Genomic DNA, 19,060 nt, shown 5'->3' on the forward strand with positions numbered 1-19,060 from the left:
TGCTGGGTCTGGGGCAACTTAGCGAGAGGTATGGGGCTTACTGAAGCCAGTTGCTGCTTGTTTGAGAGAATTTAGGAAAATCTGAAGCATGGACAACACAAGACATTCATATGGAAAAGCCACTGGAAACATCTTGAGTGGACCTGAAACTTGGGTGGACAGGGCCTCAGGGAATTACCAGGACAGGGCAAACACTGTGAGTCAGGTTGATGGGGTGTCAGCTATGGTGCCCACCTGCTGGCTCTGTCAGGGGAGGGCTCAGAAAAAGGAACAATGGACTCTGCCAGCACTTCTCTCTGGGAGAAAGCTGCCCCCAGCTCTTGCCCCAATACCAGAAAATTCAGTTCCTCCCCATATGCCTCTGGTGCCTTTCAGTCTCCTTCCCTGGCACTGGGGCTCAGAGGGAGTGAGTCTGAGTGTGTGTGTGGGGGGGTGCTTTAAGAGGAACTTCCTGGGACTCCAGAAGTTTCTGTCTTCCACAGCCTCAATCCCTGGTTTTTACAACCAGAAGTTATGGGAACTTCCCTTCCTGGCACTGAGATACTGGGCTGGGAGTGGTCTGGTGAGGGGCTGGGACCCCTGACTCCTAGATATCCCTCCTTATTTTTATCTGCCATACGTGGGTACTGAGGAATTCCTTATACTAAGGAATTTATAAGCAATGTGGTCAAAACCTACCTTCAAAGATGTATCACAGAGTATTGTTATTCTCATATCTGTTTATTGAGGTACAAGTTACAGAAAGCACACAAGTCTTTAATGAAGTGTGCAGCTCAATTAGTTTTTACATATATATGTACCAGCACACAGTTCAAAATATAGAACACTTCTAGTACTCTGAAGATCTCCTTGGGCCCCTTCCCAGTCTGCGCCCCTTCCCAGTCTATACCCCTCCCAAGATCTTTCATCACCTTAGAGTATTTGTGCTTGTTGATATAAATGGAATGATATAGATTGTATTCCTTTGTATCTGCTTTTTATATTAAACACTATATCTGTGAGAATCATCTGTATTATTAACATGCAGCAGCTAGTCATTTGTTCTTTCCCATTGATGATTAGTATGGATATATCAAAATTTGTTTATCCATTCTAAAGTTGATACACACTCAGAATGTTTCCAGCTGTAGACTATTAAGAATAAAGCTGCCATGAATATTCTTACACATCTTTTTGTTGATATAAGCACTCATTTCATTGGGTATACCTCTCTTAATGTTATTTTAATTAAGGAAATTTTGTACAACGTAAGTGTTCAAAAATAGATGTTAGGCTAAGTACATTATGATATATTTATATAAGATCATATGTTGCATCCATTAAAAGTTTTCTTTTATAAGATTCTTAATCACCATATACAATATGGTTTCTATTATGTCCCCGAACTATGTAAAAATGTCTAAATAGGTATGTGAACTATGTATATGTGTTTGGTGCATGCATGTATGTATATAAACAGGAAAGAACTACACCAGAAGGATAACAATGATCATCTTTAGACAATAAATATATGTATAATTTCAATTTTATCTTTTATAATTTTCCATATTTTTAACAGTGAAAACATACTACTCAATCACAAAAATGCTTAATAAAAAGATCAAAAGCCACAATAGATATCTTCTATTCATTAATAAAATCTTATAAACTCCATTTTGCAATGCTTCCTTTTATTTATTATATTTACTTCATCTAAATGATATATAAAATCTCATCCCTCACCATAGCATGAGTCAGGATTGATATGGTCAGGCCAAATAGACATCCTCCTATGTGGCTTTGCCTGGACTATCCCATGATTCTAGTTTCTGCTTAATATTATTACCCAGTTATACAATATCCAGTAAAAGTAACCATTCCAAAACAAAGAGAGAAGGAAGAGCAAAGGAAAAGGCTACATATGAGTCTTTTTTTTTATGTGTTTCTCTATTTTATTTATATTTTATTGTTGTTTACATACAATTGTCTCCACGACTCCCCCCTGCCCTACCCATTGCCACCTCACCTTCAATCCTACCCCCCTTTGGCTTTGTCCATGTGTCCTTTATACATGTTCCTTGATGACCCTTCCTGTTTCCCCTTTCCCCCTCCCCTCTGATTACTGTCAGTTTATTCTTTATTTCAATGTCTCTGGTTATATTTTGTTCACTTGTTTGTTTTGTTGATTAGGTTCCACTTATAGGTGAGATCATATGGTATTTGTCTTTCATCTCCTGGCTTATTTCACTTAGCATAGTGCTCTCCAGATCCATTCATGCTATCATGAAGGGTTGGAGCTCCTTCTTTCTTTCTGCTGTGTGGTGTTCCATTGTGTAAATGTACCATAGTTTTTTGATCCACTCATTTACTGAGGGGAACTTAGGTTGCTTCCAACATTTGCCTATTGTAAATTGTGCTGCTATGAACATTGGGGTGCATAGGTTCTTTTCAATTGGTGTTTCAGGATTCTTAGGGTATAATCCCAGCAGTGGAATTGCCAGATCAAAAGGCAGCTCCCTTTTTAGTTTTCTGAGAAAATTCCATACTGTCTTCCATAGTGGCTGCACCAGTCTGTATTCCCACCAACAGTGTACTAAGGTTCCATTTTCTCCAAAACCTCTCCAGCACTTGTTGTTTGTTGATTTGTTTATGATGGCCATTCTGACAAGAATGACCTAGTATCTCATTGTGGTTTTAATTTGCATCTCTCTGATGGCTAGTGGTGCTGAGCATCATTTCATATGTCTCTGGGCCCTCTGTATGTCCTCCTTGTGTTGGGAGATATGGAAAACTACATGCAAAATACTGAAACTCAACCACCACCTTACACCATAAGCAAAAATAATCTCAAGATGGATAAAAGACTTAAATATAAGTCGCAACACCTAAAAGTCCTAGAGGAGAAATTAGGCCAGAAAAATTTCAGATACTTCATGAAGCAATATTTTCACCAATGCGTCCTTTAAATCAAGGGACATAAAGGAAAGAAAAAACAAATCAGACTTCATCAAAATAAAAAGCTTCTGCATGGCTAAAGAAAACAGCAGTAAAATGAAAAGGGAACCGACCATATAGGAAAATATATTTGCCAATGATACCTCAGACAAAGGTTTGACCTCCCAAATATACAAAGAACTCACACGACTCCACTTCAGGAAGACAAACAACCCAATTAAAAAATGGGCAAAGGGGAGTTCTGGCCAAGATGGAGGTGTAGGTACAAACCCTTCACTTCCTTGCACAACCAAAAGGAGGATAATAACCAATCTAAAATCAATAAACAACCAGAAGTGCCAGAAAATCAAACTGCATGGAACTCTGACAACCAAGGAATTAAAGATACAGTCAACCAGAACAACCAGACCAGTAAGATAGTGGACGGAGAGAATCCCCGGTGAGGCAGGGGACCATGCAGGCAGGGCTGACAGAATGGGAAACTGAGACTCAGAGTTGATTGTGGACTATGGCAGTTGCCACAGTGGGAGAAAATCCCAGTCTCACATGAGAGTTTGTTGGAAAGTGGGGCTAGAGCCCAGCAGGCAAGCTACACTGTTCCTTCTCTGGCCCCTCCCCCACAGACAGTGCTGAAGCACAGCAAAGAGGGTTGCCCTGGTGAATACCTAAGGCCCCGCCCCCTTATAATTTGGTAGGTGCCCCAAGACAAAGAAATAGGGCCCAAGTGAAAGAACAGAGCAAAACCTCAGAAACAGAACTAAGTGATGAGGGGATAGCAAACATATCTGATGGAGAATTTAAAGTCCCGGTAATCAAAATTACCAGGACTTTCAGCTCACAGAACAGATTGAGCTTGGTCACAAAATGAAAGAACAGTTGAAGGATACCCAAAGTGAAATAAAGCAAAATATTCAGGGAACCAACAGTGACAGGAAGGAAACCATACTCAAATGATTTTGGAAAAAAGGAAGAAATAAACATCCAACCGGAACAGAATGAAGAAACAAGAATTCAAAAAAATGAAGAGACGCTGAGGAACTTCTGGGACAACTATAAGTGTTCCAATATCTGAATTATAGAGTGCCAGAAGGAGAAGAACAACAGCAAGAAATTGAAAACTTGTTTGAACAAATAATGAAGGAAAACTTCCCCAATCTGGCAAAGGAAATAGACTTCCAGGAAGTCCAGGAAGCTAAGAGAATCCCAAAGAAGTTGGACCCAAGGAAGCACACACCAAGGCACATCATAAGTACATGACCCACGATTAAAGATGAGAAGAGAATTTTAAAAGCAGCAAGAGAAAAATAGATGGTTACCTACAAAGGAGTGCCCATAAGACTATCAGCTGATTTCTTAAAAGAAACCTTACAGGCAAGAAGGGGCTGGAAAGAAGTATTCCAAGTCATGAAAGGCAAGGACCTACATCCAAGATTACTCAATCCAGCAAAGCTATCATTTAGAATGGAAGGGTAGATAAAGTGCTTTCCAGATAAGGTCAAGTTAAAGGAGTTCATCATCACCAAGCCCTTATTATGTGAAATGTTAAAGGGACTTATCTAAGAAAAAGAAGATGATCAAAGCTATGAACAGTAAAATGACAACAAACTCACAACTATCAACAAATGAACCTAAAAAAGAAAAACAACAAAAACTAAGCAAACAACTAGAACAAGAACATAATCAGAGAAATGGACATCACATGGAGGGATTTCAGTGGAGAGGGGGAAGGGAGGACTAGTGGGGAGGATAGTGAAGGAATAAGAAGTATAATTGGTAGGTGAGAGGTCAAAAATGATATAGGAAACAGAGAACTCAAAGAACTTATACGTACAACCCATGGACATGAACTAAGGTTGGGGGATGCTGGAGCGTTGGGGGGTGCGAGGCAGAGAGGGGATAAAAGGGGAAAATTGAGAAAACTGAAATAGCATAATCAATAAAATATACTTAATATATATAAGTATATGGGGAAAAATGGGCAAAGGAACTGAACAGTCACTTCTGAGATTTTTTTATGTATATTTTATTAATTATACTATTACAAATGTCCCATTATTTTCTCCCCTTTATTCCCTTCCGCCCTGCACCTCTCCTTCCACCAGCATCCCCCCACCTTAGTTCATGTACATGGGTCATACATATGAGTTCTTTGGCTTCTCCATTTCCTATGTTATTCTTAACCTCCCCCTGTCTATTTTATGCCTATCATTTATGCTTCTTATTCCCTGTACTTTTTCCTCCATTCTCCCCTCTCCCCCTCCCCACTGATAACCCTCCATGTGACCTCCATTTCTGTGATTCTGTTCTAGTTGTTTGCTTAGTTTTTTTAGTTTTGAGGGGTTTTTTAGATTCAGTTGTTCATTATTGTGGTTGTTGTCATTTTACTGTTCATAGTTTTGATCATCTTCTTTTTCTTAGATAAGTCCCTTTAACATTTCACATAATAAGGGCTTGGTGATGATGAACTCCTTTAACTTGACCTTATCTGGAAAGCACTTTATCTACCCTTCCATTCTAAATGATAGCTTTGCTGGATTAAGTAACCTTGGGTTTAGGTCCTTGCCTTTCATGACTTGGAATACTTCTTTCCAGCCCCTTCTTGCCTGTAAGGTTTCTTTTGAGAAATCAGCTGATAGTCTTATGGGCACTCCTTTGTAGGTAACCATCTATTTTTCTCTTGCTGCTTTTAAAATTCTCTCCTCATCTTTAATCGTGGGTCATGTAATTATGATGTGCCTTGGTGTGTGCTTCCTTGGGTCCAACTTCTTTGGGATTCTCTTAGCTTCCTGGACTTCCTGGAAGTCTATTTCCTTTGCCAGATTGGGGAAGTTCTCCTTCATTATCTGTTCAAATAAGTTTTCAATGTCTTGCTCCTCCTCTTCTCCTTCTGGCACCCCTATATTTCAGATGTTGGAACACTTATAGTTGTCCCAGAATTTCCTAAGCCTCTCCTCACTTTTTTGAATTGTTTCTTTATTCTGTTCTGGTTGAAATGTGTATTTCTTCCTTCTGCTCCAAATTGTTGATTTGAGTCCCAGTTCCCTTCCCTTCATTGTTGGTTCCCTGTATATTTTTCTTTATTTCACTTTGCATAGCCTTCACTTTTCCCTCAATTTTGTGACCATACTCAACCATTTCTGTGAGCATTTTGATTACCATTGTTTTGAACTCTGCATCTGATAGGTTGGCTATCTCCTCATCACTTAGTTCTGTTTTTGGAGCTTTGATCTGTTCTTTTGTTTGGGCCATATTTTTTGTCTCAGCACACCTGTTAATATTGTAATGGGTAGAGCCTTAGGTATTCTCCAGGGTGGGGCAACTCATGTCTTTGCGAGTTGTGGCACTCTATGTGGAGGAAGGGGTCAGAGATGGAACAATGCTGAGTTGTTCCTCCCAGTTTATCTGCAAGCAAATGTGGGATCACCTCCTCCGACAGCCACCACCTGGCCTGCCCAGGTCCTCAAGCCACCACTTTGCCACAAGTCCTCTCCGCCTTGGCTGCCCATCTCTGCCTCTCTTACTGGTCTGGATGAATGTTTCTTCTTTAACCTTTTGGTTGTCCAGACTTCCATACAGTTCAATTATCTGCCAGTTCTGGTTGTTTTTTGTTTTTAAATTTGTTGTTCTTCTTTTGGTTGTAGGAGGAGGCAAAGTGTATCTACCAAACCTTAATCTTGGCCAGAAACTCAGTCTTTAATTGAGATAACTGAAGTACTAGATGAATCTCATTTTAATAGTCATTACAAATAAAGTGGACTAAAAAAAATAACATGCTAAAACTGTGGATTATGTTGCAGAAATGAACCCTTTTATAATGATGTGCTGGTTTACTATTTTAAAATATAAGCTACTCTCTATTTGCTGTTTAGCTACATCCTAAGAATATAATTGTTGTTTTATTCTAAATAATCTTCATAAATCAATTAAGTCTATATTCTCATATAATTGGACACAAATGATCATTTGAAAAATCTCAACCAAAGTCAAAATCACCTAAGGAGAGAATCTGTGAAACAAAATTGTCAGTGCCAAGTATTTTCTGTTAAGAGTTTCTCTATTCCAGGGGTCAGAAAACCATGGCCCCAGGTCACACCCAGCACACTGTCTTTTTTTTTTTTGTATGGTCCCTGAGCTAAAAATGGCATTTACATTTAAAATGAGTATACTATAAGTGGTTATTATATACATGACATCCTTAATTTTTTTCTTGTCACACAAAGCTGAAAACGTTTACTCTCCAGCCCTTACAGAAAGAATATGTTGGTCCCTGCTCTGGTCCATCCATGGCATTATACCTTTTTCTTCACATATGGGTGAACACAAGTGGTGTTTTGGCAGAGATAATTCAGTGAGGAAAAAGAGCTGTGCATTCAACATACCCATTCTATTTTCCTTCTAAGTAGACAGGAATTCTGTATTTCCCAGCCATTCTTGCAGTTGGCTGGGCCATGTGACAGAGTTCAAGCCAAAGTCACATGGTCTGGCTTTAAAGCTTCCTAAGCAAGCCTCCATATACTCTTCTCTATTCCCTAGTCTGCTGAAGAAGGTTCTGGAAAATGCAGTCAATAAATAAAAGAACCTGGGGCCCCTTAATAACAGGAAGATTTCCCTTGAAGACTAAAATGTTCAAATTTGCAAGAAATAAATTTTAATTTTGTTAAGCCATTGAGATTTTGGTGACTGTTTATTATGGCGGCCAATGTTACTTTCACTAATACCTATACAAAATTTTTTTCAATGCCATTGTGCCTTGTACCACCGTCACATTGTTTACTCATATACACACCAATAAAGTATGGGAATCCTTCAACCTTTGTGAGTAACCAAAACATCTTTGTAAAGTGTTGTTTGGCATTCATATCCCCAACAATTAAATGTTTATTCCAAAAAACTACTTTTTGTTTGCTGCTTATGGATAAAATTGAACTATGATTTCAGAAGTAAGTTAGACACCCGGTAAATAAAGGAAAATCCCAACCTTTGCAAAATAACAACCATCCAAATTTGAGCCCCCAAAATATGTAAACAGCTTTTTTATGCTTATTCTTCTACAGGCTATTTCTCATCTAACTTTCACCATCCTGTTTAGAGTTTTCCAAGTGAGAATCTTCATATTTCAGTTTAGACACATCTGGCTCACAAATGAGGCACTCCACCCCCACTCATTGTGAAATCCTGCCACAAGCATTGGTGATGAGATCTTGTGTTTATTAGTAAAGATGTGAGAACCAGTCAGTCGCGAAACTATTTTGAGTGGAGACATCTCTGATGTGGCACTTAAAATTGTCAGTTTGATCTTTCTCTGCTGAAGAACTCCTGTCATTAAATTCACTTCTGAATGCAAATTTACCAGTTTTAGCTCGCTTTCAGATATAACCCCACTTGGAGCTATCGAAAAGATCATTTTAACTACTCTTTACTTGTGAAAAGAGTTAACATTTCCAAACTATTTGCTTTTTTCCCTTCATTTGACTGTGTGTGTGTGTTTTTTTTTTTTAATTTCCCTGGGTATATTTAGGTTATTTGCATCTAAAAATGCATCATAAAGCTAAGATTTTACTATTTTTAAATCACTGAAGGGAATTGAGATGAATATCAACTTTGTTTTTCCTTCTCAGCCCTATCCTGTCATCCTAACCAAAAAAAAAAAAAAAAAAAAGAATTTAAGGCTAAACTATTAAGAACGAATTGATAATGGCTTTGGATGAGAGCAAATAAAAAAATAACTGATTCATAGAGGAAAGTCACCCCCTACTATAGCCACAGACCACTGTCCAGAGGAGACTGGACAAGATTGACAACTTCGAACAAAGTGGAGGAGATTGCCAGAAATTACATATTCTTTCTTTCCACATATGAAATATGTAACACACCAACATATTTTCAGTTAAGAACTCTTCCCACTTAACCCCATAAAAATGACTCAAGATTTCTGCACTTTGAAAGTGAGTTCCCAAATTGTCGTTATGGACCCTGGGATGTGACACACTGAGGACACAACAGTATCCAGGTAGGGTCCTGCCCCGAGTGCAGGATCCAAAATTCATCCTAGAAAAGCGGTCATACAAGTACAAACTGAAGGTATTCTGCATGATCAACTGGCCTAGACTTTTTAAGAAACGTTGATGGCACTAAACACCAAAAGAAAAATATGGGGAGGAGATGGGGACTATTTAAGACAGACATAAAAAGACATGACAATGACAATTAAATGCAGTAAGTAAGGTAGCCAAAAGGTACAAACTTCCAGTTATAAAATAAATAAGTCATGGGGACATAACATACCGCATGGTGACTATAATTATATAATACTCTATTGTGTATATTTGAGGGTTCTTTAAAGGTTAAGTCTTAAAAATTCTCAGCATAAGAAAACAATTTATAAGTATTGTATGATGATGGATGTTAAGTAGACATTGTGGTGATTGGTTTGCAATATATACAAATATTGAATCATTGTTATCAATTGTATCTCAATTTTTTTAATGCAGTAATTTTCACCTGAATCCTGGATAGAAGACTATCATAGGGACAATTAGAAAATTTTGAGTATGGATTGTAAATTAGATATTATTGCATCAACATTAAATGTCTTGAGGATGATAATTAATTATATTGTGATAATGGAGGAGAATCGTTTTACTCTTAGAAGAGATATTTGGGGTGAGATATTTGGGTTGAAACTTTGAATGATCGGTTTTTATTGTATGACAACCCCCCATACAATAGCCAATTCATCATGCTACTTAGGCTGGGCTCACCTGGGTGGTTTCTGCGAGATCTCTGCTGGGTTTCCATATGTGTCTCTGATCAGCAGCAGGTCAGCTGGATGGACCTGCTTCTAGAAATAGGCTGATTGGTAGCTGCAGTTGACTAGGACCCTGTGTTTTTTCCTCTAGTAGGCATTCACATGGAAGTGGCAAAGTTCCAAGACAGAGACAGAAAGAGAGAATGGAAGCATGCAACGCTTCTTGAGGGCTGCCCACAGTGTGATATCGCTTTGTGCTGCATTGTTAGTCTAAGCCAACCACAAGGCCAGCACAGTCAAGGAGTGGATGCCCCTCATTGTGACGGGAGAAGCTGCAAATCCACTTTGTAAAGGGCCTTGATGCAATGAAGGGAAAAATGTTGGTCATTTGTACAATCTACCTCAATGATGGATGAGTGTTCATTCAATTACACTTGCAACTTTTCTTTAGGTTTGATTTTTTTCAAAATAAAAGTTTGGGAAGAGAGATAGAAGATAGAACAAGAAGCCAGATACAAAAGAGATATACTATACAATTCAAATTGTATTATTTTTTTCTAAAGATAAATCTAATGTATGGTGATAGAAGTCAGAATATTGGTAACATTTGGGTAATTAGGTTTTTGGGTGCTGGTAATTCACTATTTCTTTATTTGAGTTAGTAAAAATTCCATTGAGCTGTAAACTTAGGACATGTACTCTTTCCCATAAGTATTTTTTAAGTTTACCTTGAAAAATAGAAAGAGCATTGGTCTTAGAGTTGGGGGACCTGATGCTGCCACCAAGTCCCTCTGAGATACTGAAAATGTCCATTTAATTATCTGGGCCTCAGTTTACACATCTGTAAAAGGAAGCTGAATAAACTCTATGGGCCACTTCCAACTCTGAGATTCAATTCTGACTGAATAGTTTGCTCTCTTCCAACCTAGAAATTATTTGTCAGAGCTTTAAAAAAAGAACGTACATAATGTGTAACATATAACCTTGCAATTATTAGCATTTTTCTCCTCCAGCTATAATATGTCCCTGATATTTAATTTTGTTTTCCAGAATTTGTACTGCAATAAGTATAGCAAAGTAAAAGCAAAAGAGGAGCTTCTTATGAAACAGATAAAGTCTTCAGGCAACAGCTATTTGCAGAAGAGGTCAATGGACTAGCATGACATCATATTTTGTCACAAAAGGAAGGCCCATCATGAACCCTTTCAAAAAGTCAGTCCTATTTCCCTGCCAATCCAGCCAGTGCCTGGGAAGGACATCCCTCACTCTGGAATAAAGGTTTTTAACTTCTTCAGGTCATGTACTTGGGGGTCTCTTTGAACATTTAGGGGCTTTTAGGGAGAAGCGGAGAGCCACAAGCATTCCCTCTGTCTCCACATGTATTGTGTGTGTGTCAGAGAATTGGAAGTGGATGGTCCAAGTATCCTGCAAGCCCAACTGTTGTTTCAGGGCTTAGAGCCCCTGGGAGCTCCTCTGAGCCTCTAAGGGTGGTGATTTTCTCACTTCTCAGCACTGTGAGTTCTTCATAGTTCAAAGGACTCTAATGGAACAACACTTCAGGCTTTTTGTTTGTTTATATTTCCTCAAGGGCTTAGAGTTTACCTCTAAGGCTCCTTTTAGTTACAGTTTCCAGCATTTTTCTGAAAGTTGCATCCATTGAACAAATACATATTTATGGAGCATCTACTATGTGAATTCAGAAGTGAATGAGACATAAAAGTTCCCGGTCTGCATGCACACAATATGGAGTCCTTTATCTATCAGACAGACAGAACTGGAACTACTCACCTTGTCCTATTACTTTGCAACAGTCCGAGATAGGCATTCTTAGTTCTAAATTAGAGCTGAAGAAACAGACTCAGAGAGGTAAAATAACTTGCCCAAGAGGTTACATGGCTAGTAAGTGGAAGCCGTACACCCCACTTTGCAGTAATTCCTTCATATATGGCACCTAAGATGAGCGGGTGTCTTGTGTCAGTCTGTTAAAACAGGGATCAGCAAACTGAGTCCTGTGGCCCAGCTGCCTGTTTGTGTGCACAAAGTTTTATTAAAACAGAGCCACACCCATTTGTTCACGCATTTTCTTCGACTGCTATCCCACTGCAACAGCAACAGTGGGATTGAGTAGTAGTGACAGTGATCTCAAAGCCCACAAACACAAAAAGCTTTGCTGTTGGACCCTCTAAAGAAAAGATTTGTCACCCCTCCCTCACAGAACATTACCCCCTATATTTGTGAGAGTAATGTAAGCTCCTGTAACGAACCCCCAAATTTTGGTGTCTTAATACATGTTTTTGAAAGTTTATTTCTCAGTCACACAATAGCCCAACCATGGTGTTCTGGGCAGCGGTAGGTAGCGGTGGCGTAAGGGCCCTGCTCCTGGGAGCCAGGCTAATCACGGATCTAAGGCCATTCTGGGCAGAAACATCCAGCCAGCAGACAAGGTGAAGAGAGAGATCATGCACAGGACATTTTTATGGGCTAGAAAAGGAAATGGCACACATTACTTCTACCCACATTCTACAGGACAGAACTCAGTCACATAGCTGTATCTAAGTGCACAGGATAAAAGGAAATGTAGTTTATCAGTATGTCCAGGAAGAAAAGAAAACAGGTTTTGGTGAACACATAACAGCCTCCACCATAATCCCTAAATGCTAATTATTCTTACACCCAGGGAAAAAAGTCTCTAGTTTTGACTTCTTGAATCTGTTTCAAAGCTCATATTATGCATGTGTTTGATTTTTTTTAAATTTTAATGTGTTTAAAATTATTTTAATTGAACTGGGGTAAGTTCACCATTACCTTTCTGAGATACAAACTGAAATATGTACAAGTGAAGTGAGACGATGTCATGGATTTGCTTCAAAATAATCTCAGAGGGAAGAAGTGTATGATAATATACATGAGACAAGATTGGCCTTGCTTTTTGTTGAAGCTGAGTTCTGGGTATGTAATTACTCATCATATTATTCTCTTTATCTGTGTATATATTTAAAAGTATAATATATATAATAAAAAGTTGTATTTTAAAGATTGCACTTGCACTACTCTTTGCTGCCCTGAAACAGTTTTTAGTAAGAAAATTAAATATAAATGATAAAATCCTGACTATAACAGACCACAAAGTTCTATTCAATGACATTTACTATAGATGTTCTGGCTGGTTGTTATTTCTTTTTTTACTTTCTGCAAATATTCCACTCAAATACGCTTTTCTGCAAGATAAAGGGACCAATAATCAATAATAAGAGACAATCTATGAGGAAATAGTATAAATGACCAAAGAGTTCATATTCATAGATCCACCACTTTTAGTAGGACCACTCTCAAGAGAGTTAATTTATTAAGTAATTTATTAAATAAACAAACACTGATTGAGCAACTAGAAATATGTTAATGAGGAGGCAGGTGTCCCTGTCTTAAAGAACGTGCTCCTTGTCAGGCCAGGCAATGCTGGCTGCTATAGCAAACTTCACCACATCACAGTGCTTTAAGCAAGTTTTATTTCTTACCATGCAAGTTTAAACGAAGATATTCCTGGTGTAACAGTTCTGTTTTGAGTTGGTACCTCAGAGTCCTTTGCCAAGTAGAAAGGAAGAGAGTTGTGGTAGATATCTCTCAGGAAGTTTCATGGCCAGACATAGAAGTAACAGAGCTCTTCACTGGTCTCACTTAGCCTCAAGTGTTGCAGAAAAATGTTTCTTTAGCTGTGAACCCAGGAAGAAGAAAACTGGATACTGGAGGGGTGGAGGGTGGGTAGTGGATAGGAGATATGTTCTGGAATGTTCTACCACAAAGGTGATCCACATCTGGTGGGAAGACGGACATGCAATCAGACTTTTACTGGGTAGGAAGATCAATAATAAAGACATGAAGACAGTGCTGTGGGAATTCTTGAGGAGGTAGGATGTTTAAAACTTTCATCAGCTATTAGTAAGATTTCATAAATGTACGTGAACCTTAATTTGTTTAGGCTATTAAAACCTGTCATTCTTCTTCCACAAAAATTATAAGCCCGTGTTCCCTAACTCCTCAAAAGCAGAGCACTGCTGGCAGCTTGGTCTGACAACTTAATCACACAGCACGGACATTTATCGACACTAGTTATGTGTGCTTACTAGAACATAAACTCACCTGGAATTTGGATCTCACAGCGTGAAAGGATTTTAATAGCAGTTATTCATACATTTGTTCAACATTTTATAAAGACTTCTGTCCCCAAAATTCAATTTACAATTTTTACAACATCTTACAAAGACTTTGATCTTCAACTCTCCTTTTACAAATTTATAACAATTTACACTCACAGCAAGGATTTCTTTCCAGAGTTTTTAAAAGTTATTTTTTCCTTAGGATCCAAAAATGTTAATTTTAGATGAGAGGAGAGGCAGTTGAGGTTCACATGTGGGGACTGTGTGTGATGAAAACGCAGGACACAGCAGCGCCTGGATTCTAATTTAGAACAGCCTGCCCTGGGCAATAGGAAAGTCATTTGTCCCTCTGCGCCCACTTCACAATCTGGCACATGGGGGACGAGCGGGTGTTAGAGCCAGCCCTAAACTTTGTCTTCCTACAGGATTCTAGTTTGCCGTCTTGATTTCTGTATCCCGTCCATGTGCTGACTCCCTGCTCCCCGTACCCCGAAGTGCTTCTAATTAGAAAACGCACTGGAGGATCCTCGTGGGATCTGAAGGCTGCTGGGATCCCCTCTTTGATCTCCCATCTGAACCACGGACAGTCTATTGTTTCAAATTCTCCGCCAGCGCTCCAGTTGACAATTATTGGCATTTTAGAGCCTGAGATCGCAATAAAGACGCCTGACAGGACTGATTGCCCAAAAATCCAAAGCAAGCACTCCCTTCAAACATTCTCCCACCCAAAACAAACACTGCAAAGGGAAAGATATCGCGTGCTTTATAAACAGCTGCCGACTTATTAATAAGACTCTACAGCCGGTCAGAATTTTAAAGATGCTAAAGGCATCTTTAAAGCGGCAACTAGCGCTTCCTTCCCTGGACACAAATAAACCCAACCACCACCCCATACCTTAACCACCGCTATTTAAATTCTGCAAAATGCTACCGTGACCTGTGAAACTTTGGGGATTGGTACCTCAGAGATAAAGGTGTGTCTTGTCTTAATTTGGGAAAGACCTAGCTGAGGTGCCTTACCCTTAAAGATGTGAAGTTGGAAGGTAGTGGATTTAAGAATCCTTCCTTAGTTTGTAACACAGGGAGGAGGGAGGCTAGAAGTGGCGCGGGGAGAGGTTTGTTTATTTATTTAATATCAGTCACCAAGGGAGAATCAGGAGGGCCCATTTCAGGGGCATTGGATGCGAGAAGGGCTTGGAAATTTGCGAAATGCCTGTGTGGGAACGCCAGGACTGAGGGCTCCGCTAGTGGGGTGGGAAGGGCTGGGCGGGCCCAGGGGAGGAGCGGAGGAGGAAACCCGGTGTGAGGCGGGGGAAGCTCGGTATAAAAGGCCTCAAACGTTCAGAGCGCCCGCCACTCCGAGCCACTTGTGGGGGGAGGGAGCTGCGGCAAGATCCAGAGGGAGGGAAACTTGCGGTGCCACTGGGTGATCTGAGCCCACCGTCGGACCCAGTTGCTTCTGCATCGGAGGCAAGGAACCCTCGCTCTCTGCCTAGACCCAAGTCCTTTCTCTTGCCAGCCAACCCCTGCAAGGCATGAGTGGCGCGCGGGAGCCGGAGGCTGCAGAACGGTCATGAGGCGGTGGCCCAGGGACAGCGGCTGTGCGTCTGCAACCCACAGGTCCCCTCCGGGAGCGGCGCCTCCGGGATGAACCCCAGACCCGCGACTTCCAGAGCTGAGATTTATTCCTAGTGCCCCAACCTGCATCCGGCGCGCCCGGGCCGCGAGCACCCGGCCCCAGCAGCTTACCACCGCGACACCTGCGTGCTGGACCAGACCCACGCCCAGCGAATCGGACTCGCTTCCCTTCTAGGCTCTACACGGCGACGCGGGTGCGTGAGCAGCGGTGCTCAGGAGGCAGGCGGCTCACCGTCCTGGAGCAAGTGTCAAGATCCTTTTGGAACGACTCTTTACCCCCCTCTTACACACGCACGCCAGCTGAAGCCGAGGGTGCAGAGTCCCAGACCGACACCTGGCTTGTCCTGCGGCCCCTCCCTTCTCTATCACGACTCCAACTCCACTTTGTCAATAAAAGTTTCTAAACTCGTTTAGGCACCCCCACCCACCCAGAGCTCCGAGCCTCAGTGTGCACTAGGGCCGTGCCCTCGCAGGCCGCAGTGACTTCAGCAACGGTGGCGCGCACTTGGCACATCCTGGCAGGCGGATGCGGACCCCAGAGGGGTGTCCAAGTCACCTCCAAACAGTAAAAATCCCCGTGTACCTGTGGCCCCCATCTGGAGCCAGCTCACCCTAGCACTCGGCGGCTGGGCGTCTTGTCCCGCATCCCGAAGTAGCCCAGGGAGGAGGGGAGGTGGCTTGTCCGGTGAGTGGCTCTGGGCGGGGGAGCCAAGCGTGGAGGTAACTCCGGGCCGCCACTGAAGCCCTCCTCCTCCTTCTCCTCCTCCTCCTCCTCCTTCTCTTCCTCCTCCTCCTCCCGGCGCTCCTCTGGCGGCCGCTCCTGTTCCAGCTGCGGCGCCGCGGCCACATCTGGGGCGCCCATGTGCGCTCGAGGGCTCGGCTGCGCCCGCCCCGCCGCCGCCTCCGCTGCCCCCTGCCCGCAGGGTGGTCCCCGGCCCGGCCTGGGTCCCTGGCAGACCCCTGTCCCCGCCGCTGCAGAGAAGCGCCCGGGTTTGCTCCGCAGCCGGCTTGGACGCCCCCGGCCCCGCCGTGGCTCCGCCGTGGTGCGGTGGCGGCGGCGGAGGCGGCGGCGGCTCCTGCTCCCCCGGCCCCTCGCGCCCTGCCGCTCCCAGCGCCAGCCCCGCGGGCCCGGGGAGCGGGGCCCCGGCGGGGGCCGAGGCGGGAGCCGCGCTGCCGGGCTCCCGAGCTCCGACTCCTCCTCTCCCGGCGCCGCCGCCGCCCGCCGCGCCGGGTCCTAAAGCCGTGCGTCTCAAGAGGATGGTTCGCCTGGCGGCAGAGCTACTGCTGCTGCTGGGACTGCTGCTGCTCACGCTGCACATAACGGTGTTGCGCGGCACCGGAGCCGCGGAGGAGCCGGACGCGGCCACTGGCAACACCAGCCGGACCCAGCTGCAGGTGAGTGCGTCGCCGGAGAGGGGCGTGCGTGGCTGCGGGGACCCAGGTGGCTGGGTGCAGAGCTAGCGCTTGATGTACGCGAGGAGATGGGACCCCGCCCCACCCGAGAGCAACTGTTTTGGCAGCAGTTTTGCCAGGGCAACCCTTCCTAGGCAGAGGCGGAGCGGGGATACTTGTTGGAAGGCTGGACTTGGCTCCGACATCTGTCCGACGCGCTCCTCCAGGTCTGCCACAGGTCAGATATCTGGGGGTGCGAGGCGTGCAATGGGCAGAGGAAGTGTGGAGTATGCATGTGTTTGCTTTGGGGTGCTGCCAGGCTTTGGTTGCCCTTTAGAGGCCGAGTGATATTACTCTGGGAGCCGAGGGGGCGGGCGTTGCGGCAGGAGACTTCGTAGGATATTATCCCCAGGTCGGGTTTGGGAGCAAGAGCCCGAGTGAGTCTTTCCCCTTTCAGAGAGCAAGGAGAGTAGCCAAACATCCTCTCCTCGCACGCGGTCCCGAGGCTTCCGATGTCTCTCGCGGGCCTCTCCAGAGGCTCCAGAGTGCGGTCCTGGCCAAGCGGCGGGCGAGAAGTCAAGGCACCTGCCCGCGGGTACTTGGGACTTCTAACCTCAAAGCAAAGACTTCTTCCCAATGTTCCGCCCCTGGTGAAGGTTGCCTTGGGAATGGGAATGTAGTTCTAAAGGTCGATTTCGGCTAAGAGCTACGGGGATGTGGGGGTGGGGCGTGGTTGCAACTGGGGAGTGGGCATCAAACAAAAGTTGAGTTCCAATTTCCGAATAAAGGATTGCCCAGGTAAGGATTTCCCGCCGCTACCTTGGAAAGCGCTTTTCCTTGGGTCTAGGGGAGTGACAGCTGTCAAATTGGGGCATGGGTAAAAGTCTGCACCGATTTTCTCAGAAAGCAGCGGGAATTCTCTGGCTCCTAAAGCCTCCTTCTTAAATTAGTCCCTCTAAAGCTCTGTGCTCTGCAACCTCGAGATAAATTATTATTATGTTTATTGTCTCTCTAGAACTTTATAATCATTATTCCTTTTTTACCTATTTATGTGATTTGTTGCAGAAAAGCTTTACTTTTAAAGAGAGTTCACTTCAACACTTAAAACAGTGCTTACTATGCTACTGTTTTAAGTGCTGTACAAAATTTAACTGATTTAATGAGGTACTATATAATTAATATCCCCTTTACAGATGCAAAAAAATTAATGAGATACAGAGAGGTTAAGAAACTTGCCAAAGTTCACACAGTCCAAGTTCTTAATTAATTACACCAACTTTTATCTCTGCCAGGGTGTTACAGACTAAAGCAAGGCGACCTTTGCACACAAATGCAAAACCAGGAATGGAAAGGTTTGCACCCCAGAGCTGAAGCTTTTCTTAAATTTAGGACACTTCTGAAAATGTCCCAACGTTGTGGGGTTCTCTTTTCTTCTTCTGTGGGCAAACAGGTATAGGGACAGAGTGAAGGGATTCCTTTGGGGAAACTGAAGATACTGCCATTCTGTAGCCTGGTACACCCCCCCCCCCCCCAGTCATGTAGGAATAATACTTAATATCTTCAAGATTTCTGGAAGTCACATTTTATACATGATACTTTCTTTCCTCATGGACTCATAAAAAAGCTGTAACAGTGATGTTCTATGGAAAAGTAAATTTGGCAGATTTCTTTATGAGGTGCTTGCTATCATTAGAAGAACCTGGGGCCAGCCTTTTCCGCCTGAACAGTAAGGTAATGAGAGAAGCAGCTGGTGGAAGTGGGAACTGCAAAGGGGAAGTGGATTACGTTCTCCAAAGGGCTTTTGGCTGAAGAACTGCCCCAGGAGAGCAGAAGAAATGCAGGATTTAGAAAGAGTACTTCTTCTAAGAATCACCTGGGTCCCAAAGAGCTACTGACCCATGAGCTTCAGTTCTTCTTATAGAAGCATTCGGTTATTCTGTCCACTGAATGCACATATCCAGGCAGAATGATGAGTTTAACAGTTTAGTTCATAATTTTACTCTCTTTTGTAATTTGTTATTATAAAAGTTTTATAGTCTTCCTGACTAAAGTTATTTCATTGGCCCTCTGACTCCCTAAAGGTATTATGGTTCAGATGGAGAATGTATGTTCCACCAAGTGAGGAGGTCTGCAAAAGACATTTATTAGCCTGTTTTCAGGTTCCAGAAAGCAAATTCGCTAGTAGCAGGTGTAT

At 42.8% G+C, this 19,060-nt stretch overlaps 2 protein-coding genes across 2 annotated transcripts in view; one reads left to right on the top strand and one right to left on the bottom strand.

Moving 5' to 3' along the window:
• Positions 1-12,864: 12,864 nt before the first annotated feature.
• LOC128781221 (phospholipid phosphatase-related protein type 3) lies at positions 12,865-16,545 on the bottom strand. Its single transcript, XM_053926864.1, has 2 exons — positions 16,086-16,545; positions 12,865-13,494 (listed from the first exon to the last, which is right to left on the bottom strand). Exons 1-2 carry the CDS (start codon positions 16,334-16,336, stop codon positions 13,473-13,475), a joined length of 273 nt encoding a protein of 90 aa, XP_053782839.1. The 5' UTR covers positions 16,337-16,545; the 3' UTR covers positions 12,865-13,472.
• ISM1 (isthmin 1) overlaps positions 16,527-19,060 on the top strand; it is a 75,456-nt gene continuing 72,922 nt past the window's right edge. Inside the window, exon 1 of the mRNA XM_024559218.4 lies at positions 16,527-16,869. Coding sequence (XP_024414986.1) covers positions 16,732-16,869 — 138 coding nt within the window. The 5' untranslated portion in view covers positions 16,527-16,731. The remainder of the gene's footprint in view (positions 16,870-19,060) is intronic.

Source organism: Desmodus rotundus, chromosome 6 (genome assembly GCF_022682495.2).
Source record: "Desmodus rotundus isolate HL8 chromosome 6, HLdesRot8A.1, whole genome shotgun sequence".
Taxonomy (NCBI): Eukaryota; Metazoa; Chordata; class Mammalia; order Chiroptera; family Phyllostomidae; genus Desmodus; species Desmodus rotundus.